Raw genomic sequence first — 20,956 nt, 5'->3', positions numbered from 1 at the left:
GTCCTTTCTATATTTGTACAAATATAAACACACATACAATGTTATTAAGCCTAACAAAAAACACGCGCTTATCGTACCAAACCTTTTTCTTAAATAAGCAATAAGTTAAGTTAATTTTCATGGCTGACAAATTCTGTGGTGTTTCCAAACAATTTAATTATTTTAATTTATTTAACTAACAAATGTAACGCCTGTACAATGATTGTATGATCATTGGCCTGTACTAATAAATAATACACACTTTTTTGAGATTTACGTTCTACTTCTTACTTTAAAAGTTTTTTAGTAAGTTTTCTTTTCGTAAATCAAAGACATTTTTTAAATATATTTATCAAAGTACATTAAGTAGCCCCTAAAGTGACTGGGCATTTTATCCAAGGATGAATTTATTAACATTTGCTGATTCTTGCCAAAAACTGTTTATAAAGCACAATAAATTGATATTTGTATACATGAATATTGATTAAAAGATAAACAAAAAACATGATAAATGAGATAAGAATATACTACTGCTCTTTGAATAATTTTTACACAATATATATTGGAACATTAAAAAACATAAATAATATTATAATTGCGAAAAATGAAGTTATTGATAATGCTGTGTTTACCTGCCAAAAATGGTACACAATTTTAAAATTAAATAGCGTTGAACAACTTTTGGTACAGTTGTATGGATCGTACATGTTATACAGCACTACAGTTTCACAGGCTATTAAAATTATACTAATATAACTGACATGTCATGATAGCAGAAAACATAGTACTACTAATATTGCAAAATAATGTTATGGAAAATAACTAAAAAAGATAAACATTAACACATGTACTGTTTTAGTCTACAAACATAGCAACTTTGTAAGAAATAAAATGCTTTTAGCCTTTTTACAAGTACATAAATAACACAAATGATTTAAAAAAATTATAATGCAAATTGATCATTACCAGGTTTAAAGCTCACATGAACATTTCATATAAATTTTAACAAGAAACAGGAACACACAATTAAAACGGGAACAGTTAACACAGATATAGGTATAGAAATGGGATTAAATAAGTGAAGATGTCATGATTAGTAAATAAGTATTATGTTGGCCTATAAAATATTAAAATAACATCATGCAAAGAAATTAGTACAGCACTATATAGAAGAATACAATAAGCAGTAAATTAAGTTATTAGGCTGATTAAATGTATGTTGATTTTAATGTAAAAAAAATAAAAAAATTAAGGCACATATACACCACCATCATAACATTCATTATGTCCATCAAAATAAGTTTGACCAGCGTAATAACTAGAAGGTCGAGATGTCGACTGAATATTGCTGGCCTGAGTTCGATTTACTTTCATTGGAGAGTTCTGGGTACTTTTGCTGTAGTCCTTGAAGCTCCCTAAAAAGTAAAAAGTAAATCACTAAAATAGTTGTAAAAATATTTTCAAAAATTGTAATTTTTTTATCTACACAATTTTGAATAATTTATCTCTTGTAATATTTTCAATTTTTATAATTAAAAGTTCATCGGTTTAGGTAGAAAATTTAACTATGATGATGTTTTTTCTTTGAGTTTCAAGTAAACTAATATCTTATTATAACAAACTATTACCATCATTTAATTGCTAGCAACCAAAAACGTTATTTTATTTTAATATTACCTGGTCTATCAGCATACTGAGATGAGGATTGTTGTTGCTGGTTGGCCAAAGCTTGACTTAATATTGGATCTTTATGCTGATTGTAGTTATGCAATGATGAAGCATCTGTACCCTGGATTTAAGGAAACATATATTATTGATTTCGATCTTTAAATGTTTATAATGCACTATATAAATACTTTAAAATTTATAAATCCTCATATCTTTAAATAAACATTACTACATATTTTTACAATTGATAGTTACTATGACTGTACTAAAATATTTCTTTATTGAAACCTAAAAAAAATTCTCACTTATTAAAAATTCAAAGATTTAAAATGAAAAGAATGTAATTAATATCACAAAAAATGTTAAACTTGTAAGACATCCAACAAATACCATTTTTCCAAGTTGGTTCATAGCTAAATGTTGGGGGTCAACATGGGTGATGACGTCAGCTGTGGTGAGAGTTGATCGACTTACATCACGTTCTGAACCCCATTTCGGACCAACTGATCCTCTAGTGCTGCTGGATATAGAGTCACGATGTCGTCGCAATATTGGGATAGTGTGCTAAATAAATAATAATGTTATATATATTGAACACTGGTAAAAATCTTTATTACATGGTTTGAACTTGCACAGGTTAAATTGCGTAGTTAAAAGATTGTATAAACTATTAACATATTAAATATTACAAATGAAATTTAATAAGGAAATGTGGAAATCAACAAAATAGATTAAAAGAAAACTAATTTATTAATATAATTGACCTGAGAAAAGCACCCATGAGGAATTAAACCCAGAAGCATAGATTGAGAAAGTTAATGAAAAAACAAACATTGCATCAGTAAAAAAAACATAAACAAAATTTACTAACCAATACTATGTTTCAATTTTGTTTAGTTAATATTATTATTATAACTTTAAATTTTATAAGTTAAATTTATTAATAAAATTATAATTAACTTACATATTCATTTTGGTTGTCTGGGCCTCCAAAGAAATTGTTTTTACCGGAAACATTTTGTAACCAAGTAAGAAGCAGAGCCTTATCTTTGCCTTCTAATGCAATTTGAGCTTTCAATGCTACTGAAAAGTTTTTGTACCCTTGTGTTGTGCTTCGCTTTATAGCAACAGCTACACTGTTAAAACAAATTTATTTCAGATTAGTTATGTTTTCATTTTTTTATTAGATACATAATGATCAGGGGCAACAGAGAAATTTAAACCAAAAGCTAACACTAAAAACATTACAAATTTTACAACAGTTTTTTAAATGTATTTTATAAAACTGGTCTCTAATGCAAATAAAATAGGTAATAATCATTATAAATTATTAACATTTTAAAGTAAGGGTCAGCACACATATATTCTATAATTAACAATCATTGACTAATTTTATTCTCTAAAACTTAACATTTTTTTAAATAAACAAATAACTTACATAAGAGCAACAATTAGAGAATACATCGTCCACACATTGACTAAGATGTTTAAAACTGTTGCAAACCACTGAGAGGCATCATATTGTGCTAAATCATCCACCATAGCCACAGCTACGTCATAACTCCTGTTTAATCCCCTGAATGGCCCGCAGTCAACTGATGGAGTGATTCTACAAAAAAAATTATTTTTAGAATGATCTGAACAAATTTTTTTACCAAGTAGTCTTTCAATGTTTAGGTAAAAATCTAATAGTTCGGATGCAAAATTGAACTAAATCGACATGCAAGATTTAATTTTTTTTTTTAAAAACGTCTGACTAAATCAAAAAAAACTTTTAAAAAATCTTAAATTACAAACCTAAAAACAACAACACTGATAAAAGCTGTTGTTAAAAGAAAACTGAAAAGAAGAAGAAAATTAAACAAAGTTCTGCTCTGTGCCGCCCTCCAGCGATTGGTGGGTGGACAACAATTCTGTATCACACTCGTCTGCAAAAAAAAAAAAAGATTTTTTATTGTGAATAACGTTGGTAACAAAATTATAATCATGTTAAATGCACAATTTTTAACTAAACAATGGTAACCTTTTTAATGTAGAACATCAGAAAGTATTTGATGATTACAATCAAGGATAGCAGAGGACTAAAATAAACTCCAATCCTAAACAAAAAATAATTTATTTCGGAAAACTTTTATAACTTCCTTACAACAACACTAAGTTCAACAAATAATGTAACTTACTCACACTACATGATTTACTATTGTGGTAATATATTGGCATACATCGTGTTATTAACTTTTACACTTAAATAACCTATTAAACTTTTTTACACTTAAATAAAAAAGTTTACACTTAAATAACCTATTAAACTTTTATAAACCGGCAGCGTGGTGTAGTGGTAAGAATGTACACTTGCTACACCACAATGAGGTCACGGGTTCAATCCCCACTGCTCTCATGCTGTAGCGCCCTTAAGTAAGGCGCTATAAACGGTATAAACTCCTGCTAAGCCAGCACTTAATCATCAGCATAATTACCGGGCAATTATAATCTATAATATCCCAAACTGCTAAAAGGCAACTCGAGACTGGGTCGAAGTAACTGATGTTACTCTATGTTTAGGTCACGTATTCGACCTTCCCACATCGAGGGTAAATATATAAAAATAAATAAATATATATACATATATAAATACCAGCATAAAGTTTGTCCATATATAAGATCCATAGCATTATTCACAATAGCAAATTCCGCTCTTTCCCATTTTTCAACATGATTTGATAATATTCTAGAATATAAAATTTACAAAAATCTTGAATAAAAATGTAACGAAAATGTACAAATTTATAAAAAATTAATTTAATTTGTTAAAACTAGTGGAAAATATATATAGATTGTGCTTTTATGTGTGGTAAGAACACCTGCTACACCACACATGAGGTCATGGGTTCAATCCCCAATGATCTCATGCTGTAACGCCCATGAGTAAGGCGATATAAAGGGTATAAATTCCTTCTGAGCCAGCACTTAATCAGCAGTATATTAATCGCACAATTATAATCTATTTAATATCCAAAACTGCCACAGGCAACTTGAGACTGGGTCGGAGTAACTAATGTTACTCTATGTTTAAGTCGCGCTTTCGACTTTTCAACATCAAGGATAAAAATGTATATTAATAAAAGCAATTTTTGTTGAAATACCAAATCTAGGTCATAAAATAAAAGTGTTGTTAAAAACTTAACTTTAAATTAAGTTTTTAATAATGCTTTAAACATACTTGCGAAGAAACTCGGCACAAAATGTTGAAAAAATGATCGAGAAAAAAAAATCAACGATGACCAATCGATAAATTTCTTGACCCAGTTCTGTTTCCCAGCATAAAACAATCTAAACAAAAACAAATGTTTAAAACTTTATAAAAATAGAGCAAAGCAAATTAGCGAAAAGAAAAAGTTGGTAAAAAATATTTTTTAATTTCTACTTCTGGGCTATACAAAATAACATTATTCTTGCTACTAACTAAAAAAGGAAATTTTGAATCGAAATTACCTACAAAATTAAAAAAAAACTATAATTAAATGTGTCGTAATGATTAAAATAACATCAAAATATATTCAAGATAAAACAAAAAACTCGTCATACCATTACGTCTTTCACACATAAAAATATTAGCATACAGCCTAAATATTAATTATTAACTTATAAGTGTATTTTATGAGCACAACATGACTTTTCTTAGTAATGTTTTTATAATAAAAAACATGGAAAGAGTGAATAATACTTACATTTTCTTGGTCTTCCCTTCTTTCTACTAACTCAGGAGCTGCCCAAAATGCACAAATCACAGCTAGAAGTCCAGTTTTTAAAATAAAATTTCTAAACATAAAAAATGAATTAATTATTTTGTATGTGTACAGTATATTGCTATTTGGTATGTTAGGATTTTTTTTAACTTTTAAAACGTTACCGCTTTTTTAAACTTCAAGGAAAAAACTTTATTTAACATTGATAAACCTGTAATACAATACAATTTATAACAAAAGAGCACAATTAAAAAGCTCAAATACACATAATATATGGTATTGACTTCCTACAAATGGTTAGTTATAAATGGTATCACACACAACACTGTTAAAAGGAAACAGGGTTAAGCTATTACATATCAACACAACAATTTACATTTAGCATTTTCAGCTGATGTAATAACAAGGCAAAAATCTAAATGCTCAAATTTCAATACAGCTTATTGGCTGATGCAAGACTAAGGCAATTTCAATCTTAACAAAAAAAATATATATTTATAACTGTAAACATAACAGGTTTATATATACCTGTAATACACATACTAACCTTGATATGGCCACATACAGTTCATGTCTCCGATATTTGTAATCCTCAAAATGTGTAAGTGAATTGATAACAATTGGCATTACAAGGTTGATTGAAGAAACAATTAAAGCAAGTACTATCTCGGGTAGTATGACAACCCCATTTAAACTTTCCTAAAAAAAACTAAAATTGTCCAAAAAATCTTTGTAAAAACTTACAGTTAAGTAAATAAAGAGGTAATAATTAAAGTATCCTAGGCAAGTTTCTTGTTTTAATATATGTAAATTGAAAAGCAAACGATAGCTGATTACTATTTATATTAAACAACAAACCACCATGTAAAGATTTAATTATGTAAATTCCACCAATATTTGTTATTACAATTTTACTTATAAGTTATAGAAAACATATTATTTTAATATATTTTTTGTAAATTCAACCAAACCTTTATACGAAATTTTATTTAAAACACCCGAATTTACGACTTTATATATAATTACTTAACTTTTTTGAGAAATATAGAAATACTTTCATTTTTTACCTTTATGTTTGGAAGCCTAAGACTTATGAAATAAATTGCAGCCATGGAGCCCCCGGTCAAACTAAAATATAATAACCAAACAACAAGACGAAGAAGAAATAACTTAAATTTTTCACACAACGAACGACTCATACTTTGACGAGTTTTTTCAGCTAAAATTTCCTAAAAACATAAAATTTAAATTAAAAGTCAAGTAAAAGAAAAAATTTGCAACATACAGTTGATAAAAAATTTTTGAATTAAACATTTTTTCTGGTAAATTGTTTTTAAAAACCTTTAATTTTTATCAAATATTGTTCATTTTTTAATATTGAGATGACATGTTCTAAAATGCGAAAAAATCGATGATACTATTTTAAACTTAAATTGGTCATAAACCATAAGATAGATAGGCTACCATATAAAAATTCTGAAAAACCCTAAATTAATAAAATTTTTAAAAATATAATATTCCATCATACCTTAAGCTCAGTTGTTATAGTTTTATGTTGAAGATCAGCAGCTGTTTGTGAAGTTATTCCAAAATCCCAAGTACAAAAAACTTTGCTAAAAAAGTTGCTGGTTGCCTCTTTTGAATCGATATAACTCTTACGGAATGAAGTTGCAGTTCTAAAAAATAAAATAAAAGTGTAAATAAGAAAAATAACACAAAAAAGTTATAACATATTTTGTTGGCATAATTGTTTAAAAACTTAAATTTTCGTATTGCTGATAATGAGTAGTAGAAATAAGTTTGTTTTATGAAAAGTAAACAAAACTTACAATTTAACTAGCCAGATTAAGCAAACAATGAAATATCCAGCAGTAGCAAGTAGATATGCGAGTGGCATGCTGTAAAATGATCCTTCTATTCTAGTGATGTATCCGTTAATGTAATATCCATAATACATTATTGTCTCAGTAAGCCAATTCTAATAAGTATATAAAATTAACAATTACTTTTGAAATTAGAAATCCAATTTATTCTGTAATCTCAAAGAGCCTATTAGGTCTTATTAACTCAATAATTTTTTTTTATTCAATAAAAAATTTTTAATATTATTTTAAATAAAATTTATAAATCTTGATACAAATTTTGTTTGCAGAAAAGTTTTAAAACAGGGTTTAAACATTATACATACAGCTCCAGTTAAAATTTCTTCTCCAGTAAAGGTAATGTTTGGGTTAGTTCTAACTGGTGGCTGGAGTAATTGTGGAATGGAAATAAATGCAAAGTTAAGAATGAAAGAAGGGACGGATAATAGGAAAAGACCCCTTAAAAATGTGAAGTAAGAAAGCACACCTAATAAAAATAAAAAAATAAAAATTTTTTTTTTTAAATTTAATGAATTTTAAGGTGTTTTGTTTGAGTATGCTGCTATAAAAACTTAGCTATATTTAAATTTATTTTATAGACTATTTATAAAATTTTAACAACCTGATCCAAAGTTGCCTTCCACTTGTTTTAAGTGATGATTCCAGAGTTTAAAAGAACTTCTCTTTTTCTTTGCATCTTCTTTGACATGTCTCCATTTCTAAAAAAAAGATTTATTCGGAAATTCTGAAATAACACAGAATAATTAGAATTAGAATAAAATATAATTTATCAGGTAATTTTCTATATACACACCATCCCAGCATTGTATCGCCAAACATCAAAGGCACCAACTTTTTTTGCTTTTACTCTCTCTCTGAACTTAAAACCTTGTTCTCTGTGTAATATAAAACACAGATTAAAAATTTTAAAAATTTAATGAAGTTTGGTTGATGATGTATACAAAACAGATATAAATGTATGTTAACTTTAAAGCCCTTCAAATAAACAAACTCCTATTTGTGGTGCACGGGCCATCACAGACAAATATCAGTTGCAAGTTGTGACTATTTTACAGAAATAAAAATGCAGCCTACAGGGCAAAAATAAAAAAATAACTTGCCTGATTTTTTTCTTTACATTCATGCTTACTGCCAATTCTCTTATCTCATCATTGTCAATGTCTGTAAATAAAAAGACATTTTAACAATTAGTTGAAAATTAATGTTTATACACAATAATAACACCTGAGTTTTAAGTAAGTATCCAACTTCTATATATTTCTATATAGCGCCCTTGAGTAAGGTGCTGTAAACGGTATGAACTCCTGCTGAGCCAGCACTTAATCAGTAGTATAAGTACCGGGCAATTATAATTTATAATATCCCAAACTGCCATAGGCAACTCGAGACTGGGTCGGAGTAACTGATGTTACTCAATGTTTAAGTCACGCATTCGACTTTCCCACATCGAGGATAAAGATATAAATATATACAAAAAAAATATATATATGTAGATAAAAAACTAGTAATTTTGTTCTTTAAATTGTTACTATTATCCAAATTGCCAGTATAAACTTGTAATTTACACAAGGAATACAAATTAGCATCAAAACATGATTTGTATATTTACCCCCATCTTCATTTGATATTTCAGTATATAATTTGATCGCAATTTCTGGATCGATTTGATCTGGAGTTGTAGGACCCGCTAAACTGTTTAACTTGTTTCTTCGTGCTGTGGCATAAATTCGTGACACTGTGCCACGCGTTATTCTGCTACGACGGGGAATTGATTCACTACCAGGATTCAGGGATCTTAGGACCATGGATCCTGCCCTTTTTCCTAAATACATAAATAAATAATTAATTAAGTTTTTTTAAACTATAATATTTTAAACAACAAATTTTAAGATTTAGAAAAACTTAGGTTAAACAAAGGTTAACCTAGACCAAGATTAAAGCATAAAAAAATAAAACCAAGTTATCGCATGCTTTTTAAACCTTTTTAAAATTGTTAATTTATTTTGACAATAGCAGAAGTTAAAAAGCTTTTTACATCAAAGGCAGAGTTAAATAAATACCAATTTTAAAACATATATACCTAACGTTTTGCTTGGCATTTCCATTAATATTTCCTCAATGCCCATAGAAGTCTCCTTGGCAGTTCTCATTCTATTTCTCATAAGTGTAGTGCTCTCTGCACCGTATCCATTATTCTCCACTACACATACATCAAAAGAAAAATTAAAATTAAGTTTGGTAAGTAAATAATATTAATACAGAAGTAGTCAAGATTTGAAATAGTCAATACAGCCTATATGTGTAAATATTAATTCAAATGTTCTTTTTAAGTATTAAAAAGAAATATATATAATTTTATACCATTTTTGAAATCGTATGAGGCCTTAAAAATAAAAAATATATTTATAATTAAATTTTTTTGGGATTATTTATAAATAAACTTTTTACTTTGTTGCTGACTCATACTTGATGTTGGTTGTATTAAATATTGTTCATTTATATTTTCCTGATTTCCATCATACATATCTTTTTAGTTTTAATCTTATATAATGGAGTAAAAATAAATAATCTACAAAAACATTAAACAGATTAAATATTTAAATACATTTATGTAAATTTACTTGGAAACAAATATTTCAAAAAAAAAACTTATTCAATAAAATTATTGTTAATTTTAAATGTTTGCAGGCCAAAAAATCAACAATAAAAATTAAGAAATGATTTTTAATATAAATATAATTAAGCATTCTGATTAGGCATTCAAAAATATCATTTAATCACAATATATATATTTTTACTAGTTAATCAACTTTTACAATGTGGTTAGCAGTTATGTAAGTTTATGTATATTTTAAGCTGAAGCCAAAACCTAATCAAATATTTTAATTTATCACATAATGTCAATATAATTGTGTTTATTCACCACAAACATAAATATTATTTATTTAAAAAATGCTAAGCAGAAGTTGTTTTAAAACACTTTTAAATACAAAAAATAGCAATAAAAGTTTTATTTTGCTACATGCCATTCAACAAAATAAAAAAAATTTAAGTACAAGGTAGTTTAAGGCATAAATAAACCATTTTGTTCTGTATTTAAGGGTCGGCTAATAAACCAATATTTCTTAAATAGGCCTATTTATATTATGAACTTGTTATATATGTATTTTTTTGCAATTTCTATTTTTTAGTATTTTTGTTTTCAGGGGTAGTGGTACCATTTCTATAATTTCTAAAATTTTTTTTATTTCGATATCCATACTGCTGTCTGTATTTTGTGGTTGTGCTTTGAAACCTATGTTGCATAATATTACTTTGCCTTTGAACTAGTTCGCCCATTGTGGCAGCTTTGGGAGGTGGTTTAAAATATCCAATTTTTCTTAAATATCTGACCGAATAAACTGTTCCGAAAAGTGTTACCAGATAACGAACTGGTTTTGCTATTTCATACAACAAATATGTCATCAACCAATCACTTGCACTTGATTTTTTAAGCTTATCAGCATAGGAGAAGCCAATTCGTTCCAAAAATCTAAACACTCCAATTTTTTCTAAATAGGTTATAACATCAAAATTCTTTATAGCATAATAGAAAATTGCTAGCCAACCGATAGCTGTTACAATGTGTACACTCATTAACACAATACCATATTGCCGAAATAAAATTTTAAATTTTGCAGTAAAGCCAAGAGTTTTATCCTTCAAAATTCTTTGTAAGTCATCTTGTTCTTTTTCAGAAGCTAATGTTGAAGATGAAGTTGAAAATTTTTTTTTACAAATACTGGCATTAATAAATCCCGAATTCGAATGTAATTTGCATAAGTTTTGTTGATTTGTTGACAGTTCATTAAAACGTAAAGCTTTACTTTCTTCCGCATTTAATAGTCTTTGTGACGAAAACTTATTATGATATAAGTTCCTTACAGTGCGTAGATTTAAGCAGTAACGTTGCCTTACAATTTGTCTAACACTGCTCAACGTGACTAAAGCATACATTTTATATAAAAATGATTAAAAACGCCCTTTGTGAGTTTATTTTTAACTTTTTTATATTTGTGATACCACCGCTCATGTACTCATGCGTCATTTGTTGTTTACAAATGTTAAAAATGCGGGAATTTGAAAAATGAAAGAAAGAAAATGAACAACAAAGAATGTGTTTTGATTATATATACAATCAACGCTTGTGACAGTCCATAAAAATATTTAAAAAATTAAAAAAAGAAATTGAAGAATACAAATAAACGAGCAAATAGAGTAGTTTCCGATTTACCCCATACCAGTAAAAAAGCTTCTAGACGGCATGGTCGCGCGAAAGTCATGAACAGGTTACTAGCTTATAAAATTTGGGGGCAGAAGTATTCATCGTTTGGGGGACGCGAAATTTGAGAGAATGAAAAATGAAGAAACGGAAATTGAAGGAACCGAAAATGAAGAAACCGGAAAATGAAGGAACGGAAAATGAAGGAACCGGAAAATGAAGGAACGGAAAATGAAGGAAGCGGAAAATGAAAGAACGGAAAATGAAGGAACCGGAAAATGAAGGAACGGAAATTGAAGGAAAGTGAAAAAAGAAGAGGCGGAATCTTAAAAAAATAAAACGCGGAAATTCCGTTTTAACTCATTATTGCTTATCAGTTCTCGAATAAATGACAGTAATCCTAAAAAAACAGTCAACGGTATTTCCGCGTTTTAGTATTTAAGATTCCGCCCTCTCCTTTTTTGCTTTCCTTCATTTTCCGGTTCCTTCATTTTCCGTTTCCTTCATTTTCCGTTCCTTCATTTTCCGGTTCCTTCATATTCCGTTCCTTCATTTTCCGTTCCTTCAATTTCCATTCCCTCATTTTCAGTCGACCCATCGTTTGCACATTACTCAAGGAAAGTTTCAAAAAAGGCGGTCGGTATTAAACGCGGGATTTAACTAGTAAATGTGGCCCCGATATAAAACACTGCGGGAGTAATTTAAAATATATATGTATATACGCTCAAAAGATTCATTATGTGCAAATATATGCGGGGATAAAGACGCTATTAAAACACCTACTAACTGTTCTTACGCTTTTACTTCTACTGCTGGTATAAAGTAAGGTTTATATTATTAGTCCAGCAAAACTTTTTTATACGTAGAATAGCCAAACTGTTAAAATATTAAAAAAAAAAGTAAATGCTGTCGTTAATGTTGAAATAGACGTAAACGGATGGCATCGCGAGTCTATTTTACATGTTGTAGCGCTCTTGAGCAAAAATTAACAAAAATGGGAAAATTTTTTGTTCTAACCAGCCAATTTTTTACAAGTTTTATAAAATTTAAAAAGTGAGTTACATTTACAACAGCAACAAGGCGTTTTTAAATTTTTTTTTGTTTATACTTAGAACTAGTATGTTTTTATAACTTAAGCGTTCACCCTGTTTTTTTTTTACCCAAAACCAGGCATGGAAACGGCTCATTTTACCCGTTGTAAAACCTTGTGCAAAACCCAACTTTGTCGTTCACACTGGGATTAGTTTTCGTTCCTGGTGCCAAAAATCTAGCTTTGTGGGAGAGAAAAAACACGCAAGAAGATATTATATACATAAATAGGTGACAGTTTGCCAGCGAAACTGTTTAATTAATAGCATTTTAGGTTGACAGTGGTTATATTTTAGATTTGTTATATTAAATCTAGTTTTTAATTTAAGCTCTGTTTAAGTAAAATAATCAAATAAAAACTTACGCAAGTTAAATAAAACGAGAATGCTATACAGAAATTTGTATTGTCCCAATTCCATACCATGACGCTCCTTTGTTTATCTAAGTCCAGTTCTAAAGGAACTCCCACAGAAAAAGGCGTGAATTAAATCCTTTGGTTGGTTAACCTAGCGTGATATAATTTATTAAAGAATCAGATTTTTAGAATTTTTGTTTTCCTAGTTTCGATATGAGTAACAGAGTGTTATGGCGCACTTGTTTATTTACTTTAACAAGTTTAGTTTGTTTGGGAATACTTATATACGGATATCAATACAAGAAAACTTTTCTACATATTAGAAATAAACCGTCGAAAGAACAATGTATGGAAAAATTAACTGTTTTAATGTCAAATGACGAACTGATATCTACAGTAAGAGAAAATCGATTAGCCAATTTTACAATTTTAATAGACAAGACATTGCCTGATTGTCAGGTAAAACTATCGTCCCACTTTTTTGCTACATTATTTCAAAAATTAAAAGTAGCTGTAGTGGAATTAGATAAAAACGAAAACGGATTAAGCTTTGACAGTCCCTGGGTAAACCAAACACTGGGCGTAGATTATAATGATAGTAAGATATGTCCTATTCAATCCCCATTATTGGTCGGAAAACATAATATCGATATTGAAAGTAAGTGAAAATAATTATATAAATTAATTGTTTGTGACGAAGCGCTAACGAAAAGTAACTTACTCTTTAAGAAATTTCTTTTACGCATAATTAAATTTTTTCTTTTAAAATAGATATTATGAGTTACTAAAGTAACGATTTTAGAAATTTTCCGGTAGTTAATCCAAGTTAAAAGAAAATTTTTGTCGGCTAAGTCTGTTTTGCATTAGTTTTGACGTGGGCAAAGTTGAATCACCGCGTTTTATTTATGACTACAAAGCAAAACAAACTTTTCAACACATTATATTGATATATCATGACAATGCTTTATTTTAATTTAGCACGTCACTGTATTATTCAAATAATACAGTTATTAGACATGTAGTTTAACCATTACACTAAAGGGACTATAAAATCCTTGTATTATAGGCATCATAAAAGATTTAATAACCCTCAGCTATTGGGTACTATAAAAGTAAAGATTTAATTATTTTGACATGTTTTAAACTTTGTTAATGAACTTGACATTTTTTTATTTTGTTTTGTTCAATCATCACCAAAAAGGATGCCCAAAAAATTTTAATCTAAAAATAATTTTCACATTTACAGATAATGGCGAAGTTTTTGACAACGGTATATTTTGGAATTGGCCTCCTACGTTAGAGGAAATTGCGCTCGAGTATCATACGATTGTTGAAAGAGGTGGATATTATCCTGGTCCATCAAATTGTAGATGTCGGGGCACCACTGCTATAATTGTACCTTTTAGGGACAGAGAAGAACATTTAAGGTTATTTTTCGTGAAACTTTTCGGAATTCACGAACATTTTTGTATTTAAATTAGGCGGCTTGCCAACGTGTATATACAATAACAGTAATTTGATTTTTTCGGTATTTCCAGTAAACCAATCTTTGTTTTTAGGTTTTTTCTACACTACACTCACAAGATTTTACAAAATCAGCAACTTTGTTATATTATTATTGTTGCTGAACAAGTTGATAACAGCACATTTAATAAAGGTACGCTAGAGTCAATATCCAAAGTAGTTTAATACATATATGCCACCTAAATATTTTAATAAAATACTTTTAAGGACAATTAATGAACACTGGATTTATATATGCAAAATCACTACCTATCAATGTCGATTGTTACGTGTTTCATGACGTAGATATTGTTTCTGAAGACGACAGAGCAATATATACATGTAGAAGTAAGATCTTATTACTTTGTTTTACAAAGACTTTATTAATGCTAATTAAAATATTTGAACGCAATGTGTTAAATAGCGCTACTTAACTCTTTGTTTTTTAATTAAAAGCTTATTCATTATACCAGTACAATAAAATCAAAATTATTTTCGCGCAGGAGGCAAAGAGGTAGTTCACGTGGCGCCCTATATCGACAAGTATAACTACAAACATTGTTGCGGTGTTACGGTCGGAGCAGCTATCGGCTTCACTAAGCAACAATTTGAGGATTTAAATGGATTTTCCAACCTATACGCGGTAAGACTGATATGTTAATCTTGTATATATATTTTTTTTCTTTATGTAGGTTATAAAAAGTACCAAGTTTCGTTCACTACATTGCCGACATAGTGACTGTGCCAACAAGTTTAAAAAAGTGTTAAAAAACTAGGGCATAGTTCAACCTTAAAAATTGGTGTCAAATTTACGGTTGAAATTTTTTTGCAATTATTTTTTTTAACAAAAAAAAACAACCGCAAAAATTCTTTATGTTTTTTTACAGCGCTGCATCGTCTCAGTTACTGATGTGTAAAAAAAATAAAAATAAATCTTTGTGTTCTTAAGCGTTTATGTATTCTCTTCAACAGTTATTTTTTAATAGACTACTATCTAACTTGTTTCTATTAAAACCTAAAAATGTAAATACCTTATGTGAATGCTTTATTTATTGGTTAAACAGATTAGTTTAATCCTGTTATTTTAACACAGGGCTGGGGAGGGGAAGATGATGATATGCATTTCCGAATATTGCGCAAAGGTTACGATATATGGAGGTCACCAATGAACTACACAAGGTTAGACTTACAAAATTACCTACCTAATGACTAATAAGACATATGTGAAATTTTTATACTCGACTTTCAAACTGTCGCAATAATTATTTTTTTCCTTTTTTTCTTAAACAAACAGGTTTCCATATTTTTATCAGGGTAGCGCGTCCAAAAATTTTTTTTTCTTTTTTTTGATCGATTTCTGTTTATTTATCGAGGAAAGAGTGAAAAGTTAAGCTATTCGTAAACGCGGGGCTCAAGGGCGAATAGTGTGGCATTGGTGTAGCTCGAACCCGAAACGTTTCGGCCCGCATTTTGATGCCATGACTGCTCTTAAATATAACAAGAAAAGTTCTCATTTTAGAATTGATTTTCATTTTTTAATGAAAAAAACTGCCATTTGTAATCCGCGGTAACTTTTTGCGGGCAATTATTACCAGTATACATCGTTTATTTGACACTTGTAGATTTAAAATGGTCAAACACGGTCGAGACACCAAAAACAACCTTAACGAGTTTCGTTTCAAATTGCTGGATAAAGCTATCGAGAGACAAGAGCAAGATGGAATAAATTCTGTTCACACAACTATGGTGCCTGTGAAGTCAGTTTCCCATACAAGACTAAAAGTTTGGACCGTTTAAATTAAAAATTAAGCTCTTTGCAGTATACAAATAATTATTATATGCAATGTTGATATTATTGTTACTTTTTTATGTGCTATAAACCAATAAACTATTATATATTCGTACAAACTGGTTTTAAATTTTAAGGACTTGAAAATAAAAAAATAACGATGAAAAAAGAAAATATAAAAGTGAAATATTTACAAATGCTGTTAATTTCTTAGTTATTGAGTTTTGACTTGTTGCATTTGATGTGCAAACAGCAAAATACTTTTAAGCTTATTTAGAGTTAAACGGCAATGTGCAAGAGATGGTTATCAAGAGCCCCAATTATAAGAAAGAAAAATGGAAATAAAGATTGCACAGCGCGCAAAATTCTTTGAATTTATTAATAATAGATAGAAGAATACGTTTAACGTTACAAGAATACAAATGGTGTAAATCTAACGTGGTGGAGGAGGTCGTCGGGGTGGTTTAGGATGATAGTTTGGTGGAGAAACTCTGCTGTTACGCATGGGTGAATTAGGCGCGCTAAGAGATCCAGTTTGATAAGCCACGTGACTCAAATTCTGTAACAAAAATGTTAAATAGATTGGTACAATTTATTTCCTTTTATGAATTGCTTTTAAGACAAGTTACTTTGTTATTCGGTGCTTTCGGGACATCTAGTTTGTTTGAGTTGATAAAGTTGTGGATAATATTTCTATCGTTTCCAGCAATTGAGGTTCGCGGAGTGTTTAATCTTGAGCCCAATGGTGTGTTTTGATTGCTGTAATACAACAAATAAAAATCAAATAACTAATTTCTGAAACAATTTAGTAAAATACCTGCATTGGAATTATTAAATCAGTTACCAGACTGATCACGTTTTTTTAAATATAAGATAACCATTATACACGACTACAAAATTTAAAGGAAAAAATCACCTGAATTGGTTGTGCTTTACTTTAAGTACTTGCAGTTTTAAACTTAAACGAACTCTCTCCCTATACAAAGTGTATGCCAATAAAGTCACAAAACCAATTGAAAGTAGGACCACAGCTGCTGTTAAACCTTTCACTAAATATATATTTCCGGTTTTTAAATTATATTTGAGGTATTAAAAAATATTTGTTGCCAAAGACATTATCTTTTCAACTGAAATTTTGTTTGTACCTGTTGAAGCGCATTCCTCGTACTTAGCATCACTACTTACATCAATATCATTAGTTACTGGTGGAGTTGGAATGACCGTGTCTCGTTTTGAATTAGCTGTTAAACAAATTTTAAAAAGGTTGACATGGGTTATTTGTTTTAAATAAAGATTGCAAATAATTGTCGAGCTAATCCTTCGCAACATCTATCGAGCTAATCCTTCGCAACAAATATATATTCAAAAAAAAAGAAAAAATTCATAAAATAAAAAAACTTTTGCAGATATGCTTAGAAAAAAATGTTTTTAAATAAAGTAAAATTGTTAAATAGGTATTTACCACACAGCCCCATTTTGCATACATCATTTTTCTCACATTTACTGCATTTATAACCTTTTAAAAAAGGAGTCTTCATGACGGTTTTACCATCGTTTCCGTATGTGTAAACGTTCCCACTGGAAATATTGTCAATACAATATCAAATCAAAAGCAATTGAAGTTTTAAATTACTACAAATTAAAAGACAACTGGACTACGTCATATAAAAAAAAATACAATATATAACTCAAACAATATACCAATAACCACAATTTAAGCTTTGGTTGTATAAAAAAGTAATTATAAAACAAACTCACGCTGGTGCATAATTGCAAACAAATAATAAAGAATTTGGTTGATTAAAAACTTTTACGTAATCACACATCACCACACCACATCCGATTTTGTAGGAACTCGCCCAAACCACCTGCAAAAAAACAAAAATATGAAGCTATATTTAGACCAAAAGATTTCTGATTCAAACCTAACCTATGCCACATATTTCCTTTAAAACTTGGCGTTTATCAGATAGCTAACACACGTACCTATAGCAACCTTAAAAAATTAATGTCATATTAATAAAACAAATAATTGAAAAAATATTAAATAAAGTCAAGTTTTAACCATTTGAATTCTTACTTGGGTATAATGTCCACATTTCTTTCCGGGTTTACATTCTTTTGTGTTGTAATCAAAATCTGTTTTTTCATCAAACCATAACTGAATTGCTGCATTCGCATTAAAAGTACCAACTTCTTTTCGAGCAACATAAATATTTTCTCCAATACTAAAAAAACATAAACAGATAAGTTTTGCTATTAAATAGCTGGCTATTCGATGAATAACAAAAATTACATAGCCTATAGGCAAACATATACAAAACAAGTTAAGCGAAAATGTATTTTGTTACGTAATATAAGATTTAAATACTTACACAGGATTATAAAATATTTTTAAACTAATAGCTTGCATATTACCTATTTTTGAACTTGCTATGGTCTCCCCCTGTATTGTGGGAAAATTGGCACTTTTTGGCATAATTTCGAGACATTGTCGCTAGTTCATCGTCCCACGTCTATAAAAGCAAGATAAGATTTTAAAAATCATTTAAAAGGCATTTAAAACAAAGTTGCATTTTTAACAATAACATTAAAATTTTCAATATGTAAAGTGTCAAATTTTTACCCCAAAAATATTTAACACTTTGTAGGTATAGCAAAAACAATTTTAGCCATATAAAACAATATTACTTTTTGCATATAAAACTAATAAGAGATCGTTTAAACCAGTTATTAAAAATATTACTATTAATATGTGTGAATATAAACAAGTACAAAAGTTTCCCTCACCATATACAGCATGTTTGATGAACCCACTGATGCTCGAAGTGTGTTGTGTTTATCAACTATTTGTTTCATATCAGAAGGTTTTAATGGGATCTCATGAGTCGAACTTCCATGTTTTACCTACATAACAACAAACAATATTTCTGTACACTATTCTGTTACGTATAACGTTAGTTATGGTTTCGTTGCAGTATATATATATATGAAAACAAAACAACTTAACTTACGTTTTGTAAAATTAGAACTACTAGAAGTGCAAAAATTCTGTAATACATTTACCTATTTTACCTAAATAAAAAAGACAAACTTTTACCTAAAATTGTTATAAATATAAAACATATTTAATGACACCACTAAAATCTCTTAAATTAAGCTTAATGTAACTATATAAAAATAACTCTGTTGTCTGTATTAAAGCATAAACCAAACTAATGTAAACTTAAACAATATAAAACTAATACATCCATTATATAAGCACAAGCGCTGATGACTTATAGAATTAGCCCAATATTCTGTAAACGTTAAGAAAATGAAGTCATGACGCATCGAGTCAATACAGTACAGGAAAAAGGAAATCATACATTCTTTTTTTTTTATAAAATGTCAGGTTCGCAAATTGGGAAATTTCTCCTTACTTGCAGACGCAAATCACGCCAGACTGAATTTTTTGGTTATTGCTAATCATAGTTTTTAGAGAATTAAGGATTAAATTGACAATAATAAAACGGCCTTTTATAGATGAACAATTTTTTTAAATGTAGTAAACCAATAATTTTAGTCATTTTTTTAAAGTCATCAATGAAACATATTTGGGCATTTTATGGTCGCAGCCCAAGAAATATTGCGCATTAAAACCATTGATAAAAAAAAAAATTTGGCAATATTGATAACTTTACATAGATTTGTAAATTTAAGAAAATTGTTAATACTAAGGTTTCGGGTTTGAGCCGCACCATTGCCACACTATTCGCCCTTGAGCCGGGCATTTACGGGTAGCTCATACACGCTACAATATCACACCCCTACCCAATAAAAAATATAAAACCTATCACCTTAAGGTGATACGGAAATGTTTTATCGTAAAAATTTTTTATTGATTCACTAATTTAAAAAAAGATCGGAATTGCAAAAAAATTGTTTTATTTAGGCATAACCGATTTTTAGTTTAGGTGAGCCTTCGTAAAATTAAAATTAAACTTAAATCATATTAAAAATAATATAATAAATTCAATAATTTTTTTAATTTATTAAACTAAAATTATAAAACCTTGTTTTTATGCATAACATTATTTATTAATCAAGGTATTTAAATTTAAAAGGTATTTTAACCATTAGTGTAGTTTAAATGTATTAGTAACACGCCCCCGAATAGAATTAAATTTCCTATTTGTTGATTCTGTAAATAAAATTAAACGCCATTACTTTTATCTAGGGTTTATAAATAATATTATTGTAACAGCACCAATATATTTTTGGGGATTTCTTTATTATAAATTGTACTTTAAACAGTTGTTATAATAAACACTTTGATGACGAATAAACATAAAAACTAAGTCAAAAAATATTTCTATAATTGCAAAATATATATTGTGTCATAATCCCCACTGGCTTAAGGTGTTTTAAAAAGATTGAATGTAAGATTAATTAAAAGAAAAAATTATTTAAATTTTAAGGTTTTAATTAACAGTGTAGGTAACTGTTTTGTTTGATCAGGCACTGATTTCTGATTATTGGCGACAATCGATTCTCATTTTTATATTTGTTTTACAGTTAATAATAAATCAGTTTCGCGCAAGATCGAAAAATTGTTAAAATTTATACAAGTTTAAATACAACATAATTGCGTTAATTTAAATAGGTTTGCAAATAAAACAAGACTTGTGCATTTAAATATTT

General features: G+C 28.7%; 4 protein-coding genes across 4 annotated transcripts; 1 reads left to right on the top strand and 3 right to left on the bottom strand.

The window, feature by feature from the left end:
- Nucleotides 1-380: 380 nt before the first annotated feature.
- On the bottom strand, nucleotides 381-9,847 carry LOC145741926 (transmembrane channel-like protein 6). The gene is made up of 21 exons (XM_082559623.1): nucleotides 9,725-9,847; nucleotides 9,357-9,476; nucleotides 8,886-9,098; nucleotides 8,377-8,437; nucleotides 8,070-8,151; nucleotides 7,878-7,974; nucleotides 7,582-7,742; nucleotides 7,223-7,371; nucleotides 6,922-7,069; nucleotides 6,461-6,622; nucleotides 5,941-6,092; nucleotides 5,376-5,466; nucleotides 4,868-4,977; nucleotides 4,283-4,375; nucleotides 3,671-3,746; nucleotides 3,445-3,575; nucleotides 3,086-3,256; nucleotides 2,612-2,783; nucleotides 2,038-2,211; nucleotides 1,657-1,768; nucleotides 381-1,394 (listed from the first exon to the last, which is right to left on the bottom strand). Exons 1-21 carry the CDS (start codon nucleotides 9,798-9,800, stop codon nucleotides 1,228-1,230), a joined length of 2,718 nt encoding a protein of 905 aa, XP_082415749.1. The 5' UTR covers nucleotides 9,801-9,847; the 3' UTR covers nucleotides 381-1,227.
- Nucleotides 9,848-9,965: 118 nt separating this feature from the next.
- On the bottom strand, nucleotides 9,966-11,353 carry LOC145742842 (uncharacterized). Its single transcript, XM_082560664.1, has one exon. It carries the CDS (start codon nucleotides 11,270-11,272, stop codon nucleotides 10,457-10,459), a length of 816 nt encoding a protein of 271 aa, XP_082416790.1. The 5' UTR covers nucleotides 11,273-11,353; the 3' UTR covers nucleotides 9,966-10,456.
- Nucleotides 11,354-12,686: 1,333 nt separating this feature from the next.
- On the top strand, nucleotides 12,687-16,418 carry LOC145742839 (beta-1,4-N-acetylgalactosaminyltransferase bre-4-like). Its single transcript, XM_082560662.1, has 7 exons — nucleotides 12,687-13,639; nucleotides 14,228-14,408; nucleotides 14,541-14,638; nucleotides 14,713-14,832; nucleotides 14,988-15,127; nucleotides 15,578-15,663; nucleotides 16,107-16,418. Exons 1-7 carry the CDS (start codon nucleotides 13,195-13,197, stop codon nucleotides 16,279-16,281), a joined length of 1,245 nt encoding a protein of 414 aa, XP_082416788.1. The 5' UTR covers nucleotides 12,687-13,194; the 3' UTR covers nucleotides 16,282-16,418.
- Nucleotides 16,331-19,375, bottom strand: LOC145742841 (cysteine-rich secretory protein 2-like). The gene is made up of 10 exons (XM_082560663.1): nucleotides 19,288-19,375; nucleotides 19,064-19,180; nucleotides 18,692-18,789; nucleotides 18,354-18,501; nucleotides 18,032-18,141; nucleotides 17,736-17,851; nucleotides 17,419-17,514; nucleotides 17,190-17,322; nucleotides 16,903-17,032; nucleotides 16,331-16,832 (listed from the first exon to the last, which is right to left on the bottom strand). Exons 1-10 carry the CDS (start codon nucleotides 19,333-19,335, stop codon nucleotides 16,707-16,709), a joined length of 1,122 nt encoding a protein of 373 aa, XP_082416789.1. The 5' UTR covers nucleotides 19,336-19,375; the 3' UTR covers nucleotides 16,331-16,706.
- Between the last annotated feature and the right edge of the window lie 1,581 nt (nucleotides 19,376-20,956).

Source organism: Corella eumyota, chromosome 2 (assembly GCF_963082875.1).
Source record: "Corella eumyota chromosome 2, kaCorEumy4.1, whole genome shotgun sequence".
In the NCBI taxonomy this organism is placed as follows: Eukaryota; Metazoa; Chordata; class Ascidiacea; order Phlebobranchia; family Corellidae; genus Corella; species Corella eumyota.
Note: the sequence above shows the minus strand (reverse complement) of the source record. Positions and strands in the feature narration are given on the sequence as shown.